Raw genomic sequence first — 5,759 nt, 5'->3', positions numbered from 1 at the left:
GAGGTGACTAAGTGAATCAAGGTTGAGAAGTTGAATTGGAGCTGTCATCTCAGCACGTAAAGGGCAGCCCAAAGCATCCCGCATTCACGCAGGGTTCGGGGAAGGGCCGCAACCCAAGGGGTGATGTAGGCAAGCTAAAAGAATTTGTCATCCTCAGCAAGCTAAAAGAATTTATCACCTAATACTTACTCTCTTTCCCAATTCTTTAGGACACGGAGGTTAATAAGGAAATTAAGATTTTTCACATAGTATAAGCTAAATATATTCAAAGAATACCAAAAGCACTGTCGTACCAAACAAATTCTTACTGCATCCAACAGAACTTACAACAAGTTATGCCAACGGAACAATGAGTGTTAAATTAACTAGTTCTAAATTAGAAGGTGTCATCTTTTGGGACGGACAAGGGAAAAGGACCAAGTACATTATGAGGGAGGGAGTATTATCTTCTAGACAATGTAAATAAAAATATAGTAATACTGTTGGTCAATAGCTTTTTGATACTTTCAGATAGGATTTGCTTTGGCATCATGATTTTATATCTTCTACTGCAAGTGAAACAAAAACAGATTTGGATGAAGGAAAGTAAAAAAAGAAAAAACAGGAAAATGCGATTGAGTTGTTACAGCTAAAGATTTTGACAAAGGAATGTCAAAAACAGGATAAGACAATCTGAGCAGTTATAAGTTGATGCTCTTATTATGAGTATCCTCAATGGGACACGAGCTACAGGCGATTAGTGACGGCCGTCCTACTATATTCATGTACTTTAAAAACGAGTACATGATACAATTAAAGCATCTATCTGATACACAGTCACCATGATCTCAGTATCGATAATTATAGAAGTGTAACTTACCACTGCTTTTCTCATTCATAGGAGGGCGGACAACAACATGCATGGTGATGACACCTCCTGGTACTTCAGCAACTGGAAGTCTGGATTCACCAAGTGTTTTACTGTTCTCAAGTATCCTTCCAGCATTAATAAGCTTCACATCATTTATTGTCTTTGGCCCATAATCTTTATCTGCCAATTTGAGATATTATGTCAGCAAAGAGGACTGTAGCTGAGTAAACGAGTAGTTAAATTAAGAGCAGCACATGTGATTGCAGATTCAAATTTCCTATAAGACAAAACATTCGAGCCACTGATCAAATAGCACAAAATATGTTGCCATCAGAAAAACAAGGAAGAAGGAAAAAACACCCGTCATCATATTATGTGCTCCTTTTATAGCTTTTTGAGACAGGTCTTAAAATTAACTCATAACAGTAACAGATGAACAAATGGCAACATCCCACCTTTATTGTTACTGGAGATTCGGAGCTTTGTCATTAGTTTAACTAGCAAAAGTAAAACACTTTTTATTTGGATTTAAAGCAAAAGAAGTGGGATAACAGAAGGATATCCCTCCACTTTCATCAATTTGCAATTATTGGCAAACAGGTTATGCAAATACTAATAAAGATGGTCTGGAAATGACAAGACGGATCCAAATTCTAGAGCTAATATTGTCATAGGAAAGGTTAATACCTTGAAGTTGTTTAAGTTCATTTTCTTAGCAGGTATGTTTGCATATATGTACTTAAAGTGGGTACGCTTCTGGTCATGGCCGGCTCCAACCTTATGTGTAGTAAGACTTGTGCCTTAGGCCACCAAATTTGGGGGGTCCCATTATAAGAAAATAATAGGTTCATAGATATTTAAAAGAATAATATTTAGTACTTTTAATATAAAAGTAGAGTTTTTAATAAAAAGGAAAGAAAACTTTTTAGATATATAAATAAAACAATAATTTGACTTACTTAAAAATGAGTAGATGAATAATTTTTCCAACTTTCAGTTTCCCATGTTTTACTCCATTAAAAAATTTGCTCTCTTCCTTGCTCTCTTCATATTTCAGAAAACCCTACATATTTTTTGTGTTTCTCTTTGATATTCTTACTCACCTTCTTTCTCCAAGATTTCATTACTCGCCTTCTTTCTCCGTGATTTCACTAGTTCAAGTGTTCATCAATACTTTCATACTTCTATTGCTCTGTAAAATCTTATCTAAGATCAACAATATCTCAAGAAAGATTAAATAAGTTGGCTATATTATCAATCTAGCAAGAATTATTAGAGAAAATCGATTATAAAAAAAATTATTAACAACTTTATATCTCAAAAAATTAGAAGAATAGACTTCAAATAAAAACCTATCTTATAACTTTCTTTTATAAATTTAGGCCTCATATTAAACTTTGGCTTTAGGCCCCGTATGTGCTTGAGCCGCCCCTGCTTCTGGTGAATCTGCTGCATATGCTCCAAGGTTCACCAGTGAGATGCAGAAAGCCACGCAGTGAGAGAGGTGTGGTTGGATTGTTTTCCCTTACTCCTACTCGTAAGTATATCCCGTAAGAATTCTATTGTGTCTTCTAGGTATTTCAGTATTATAAGTTTGTATTTTAAATTCTTCAATAGTCAAAACTTGGACAACAAGTCTATGGAGTCTGAGGAAGCAAGTTTGACAAACAATTGCTTCCCTGATCTCATCCTTGCTTGATGCCCAAGTAATTGTTCTTATAAAATGCATGTTAACCCTCAAGTTGGAGAAAACATAATATTTCAGAAATATATTTAATCTCTCTCTCTCTCTTCTTGACCTCATTCATCTCTGCATCTTTGCTCAGCTTCTAAGTTGGAAAACCTCAATTTCCCTGGGTATACTGTGGTCCATATTATCATCCTTCTCGTTGTCAGTTCATATCCAGGCCAAAAGAACCTAATCTCTTTGTTTGGTATTTGAGGGGTCGGCATCATGTCAAATAACGTGGGAAAACCTTCACTCGAGAAACTAACTGATAGTCAAAGGGATGAGTTGCTACTGCAGTTAGCTGAGCAAGTTCAGAATCTAAAAGCTCGTGTGGGAGCGCTTGAGTTGCAGAACTCGAAGCCGCCAACTGATTTATCAGTGAACGGAAAAAAGGTATCTGTCCAAATTGTTTCACATGAAAGACCAGAGGCCGGAGAAGATGCTCACAATTTTGACCAACCAACTAATCCAACTGAAAAAAGAGTTGTGGCAAAAAGGCCTCTGCAGATGCCTCAACCACCATCGAGTCGACCTTTACTAAACGGACCCCTCAATGAAAATCAAGGTACTACAAGGAACATCAGAAAGAAGGTCAAAATGGACTTACCAGATTTTGATGGAAAGCTCAATCCAACTATATTTGCTGATTGGCTATCAGCTATGGAGGAATATTTTGACTGGTATGACTTGTCTGATGAGAGGAAGGTTAGATTTGCTAAAATGAAGCTAACTGCTCTTGCAAAAGAGGTGGTGAAGTCCACAAGTAAGAATCCTAATGTATTGTAAGCTTATTTATCAATGTTGTGAATTAAAAGAGATTTCCTTTCAATAATTCAACTATAGTTGCCACTGATTAAACTTCAAATTCTTGCGTAACAGATGTGACAAATATCAAACATTAAGGCAGACACCAGGATCTTGCAGAATTAATTATAACTGAATTCAACAGGTTATGAATATTCACATAAAAATGGCACATGGAATGAAGGGATATCTCAAAACAATCAGGAGATGTACTCAACCAATAATAGTCAAGAATACGCAACGAAGGGGCAGAAGTATGTAAGATTATCAAAAACTCAATAAACTGATGATCAATATAACCACTGTGGGACAATTGCCTCTACTATAAATATTCAAGATCAGTGTAAGGATAGAGGTCTTAAATGTATGTTACTTTTTTGTAAATCGATATGCAGCAGGTCTGTACTGGTCTACTGGAGTATAAATTGTCAGGAACATGGACTTTCCCAGCTTAAATTCAATAAGCAGATCGTGGTGGCACAAAGGATGAAAAGACGGAACATAAAGAGTAATCAGGTATATTCATTCTCTTAGCAAAATGCATCAAATTGTTGAAATGGTAAATCGAAAGAAAATCCATGGTCCCAGTCCATATATCCCTTGTTTAGAATCTTTCACTTATGATGGAAAATACAAGGTTTAACTCTCCTTAAACGGACAGTTTCATGAGACAAAACTCCAGTCAATGTAACAATCAACTGCAACCATTTAAAAAAATCACAAAGTGATCATCTTAAGTTCATACCACTAACTTTCCCCCTTGGTCCAAGATAGAATAAAAGCAAGAAAATACAAGGACAAGAAATTGCTTATTGTCAATAGAAAAAATAAACTCTGAAATGGAAGCACTAAATTTCAAATTGCAAACTCAAACAGCAAAATATCCAACAAGCAAACAAATTATGCACCCAAAGAAAAGGAGCTGGATTTAATTTTTAAAAAAGTAGTATTCTTCAATTGAATCACATAATGAGTAAAGTTAAAGAAAATTTACAACCTTTGGGCCACTGTGCAATAATCTTTTCTTTAAGAGTATCAACTCTGGTGTTAGGCATATACTTGTTGGGTCCAATATCACTGCCATCAGCAAGCCTGAATTTGATCTCAATCAACTCTTTTGCAGCCATCTCTCTAAATCAATGATCAAATACAAATCAATTCCCACTTCAAAGAACAATCATGAGGTCAAAAATTCCAAGAAAATCCAACAAATCAAATGCTTAGATTAATAACAGACTCAATTTTGGCCAAGACCCACTACAAACTTCTGACCACCAGACCCAAATCCAAGAAATATCAATAATAAACTTTTTGATTCACCCCCTTTTTTCAAAATCTAAGAAAAACCAAAATAGCAATTCACTATAAAGATTGCAACTTCAAATTCAGAAGGAAAAAGAAAGTGGAAAACAAAGTGATTGATTTCAGAAAAGGAGCAATTTTATGGGAAAAAGTTTCAAGAAATGAATATTTGGAAAATGAAGAATAGAGTGAAAAGAAGATGAATGAATCAAAACTAAGGCGTCAGCTGAAAGAGTGAGAAACTTGTTTGTTTCTTAGGGTGCTATAAATTGTTTGATGTTGAAAGAAAGAGAAAAAATGAAAAAGAATCAAATTGGAAAGTTTAAAATGTAAGATTATTTAACTAATGATTTGGAAAGCGAAACTTCTTACTTCGTCGGTTCCAGTAAAATTCACTTACAAGCCGACGCATCCCAGAAATGGGTTAATTACCATCAGATCCTTTCGGTTTTAGATTTTGCAATACCACCCCCTGGCTCCAAATATTCTTTTTTTCGGTAAATATTTTTTACATTTCCTAAGGAAAAAGAAAAGAATTTGAGTAGGAAGATATGATACTCCTAATTGTTAGTAACATTTAGGAAGAACTAAGAACACATAAATTTTGTCAACAATGTCAATATTTATTTTACCACATAAATTACAAGAAAAAAGAAAGAGTTTTTGAATAATAGTTCGAGGATTTGAGCAAAATAGTAGTATTAAACATAGTATACTTGATATTAGTGTATCTTTTTAATTTGTTTTACTCCTTGAAAATCTTTCTCAGTCAGACTTGAGCAAAATAGTAGAACAAGTATTAGTATACAAAACAAAAAAGCTTTTGTGGTCCACCTTTGAGACTAAGGGTGTGTTTGGTCCGAAGGAAAATATTTTCCATGGAAAATATTTTTATAGAAAATGTTTTGTGGTTCTATCACTTATTTTCCCTTGTTTGTTTGGTGAGTGGAAAACTTTTTTCAAAAATATTTTTTAGTGTAGTTTAGAGAGCAGAAAATATTTTTTTATGCTACTCTCCTCACCCACTTTCCCCCAAGTCCCCATGTTTCCTTGCTCGCACCCCCCCCCCCCTCT

General features: G+C 34.8%; 1 protein-coding gene across 1 annotated transcript in view; it reads right to left on the bottom strand.

Moving 5' to 3' along the window:
- Positions 1-5,537, bottom strand: part of LOC109217786 (membrane-anchored ubiquitin-fold protein 3-like) — a 6,429-nt gene extending 892 nt beyond the window's left edge. The window contains exons 1-2 of the mRNA XM_019382054.1: positions 4,381-5,537; positions 860-1,030 (exon numbers count right to left, since the gene is read on the bottom strand). Of these exons, the coding sequence (XP_019237599.1) occupies positions 860-1,030; positions 4,381-4,510 (301 nt within the window). The 5' untranslated portion in view covers positions 4,511-5,537. The remainder of the gene's footprint in view (positions 1-859; positions 1,031-4,380) is intronic.
- Between the last annotated feature and the right edge of the window lie 222 nt (positions 5,538-5,759).

The sequence above is a fragment of the Nicotiana attenuata genome, unplaced genomic scaffold (genome assembly GCF_001879085.1).
Source record: "Nicotiana attenuata strain UT unplaced genomic scaffold, NIATTr2, whole genome shotgun sequence".
Classification (NCBI taxonomy): domain Eukaryota; kingdom Viridiplantae; phylum Streptophyta; class Magnoliopsida; order Solanales; family Solanaceae; genus Nicotiana; species Nicotiana attenuata.
This window is presented reverse-complemented; position numbering and strand designations above follow the sequence as displayed.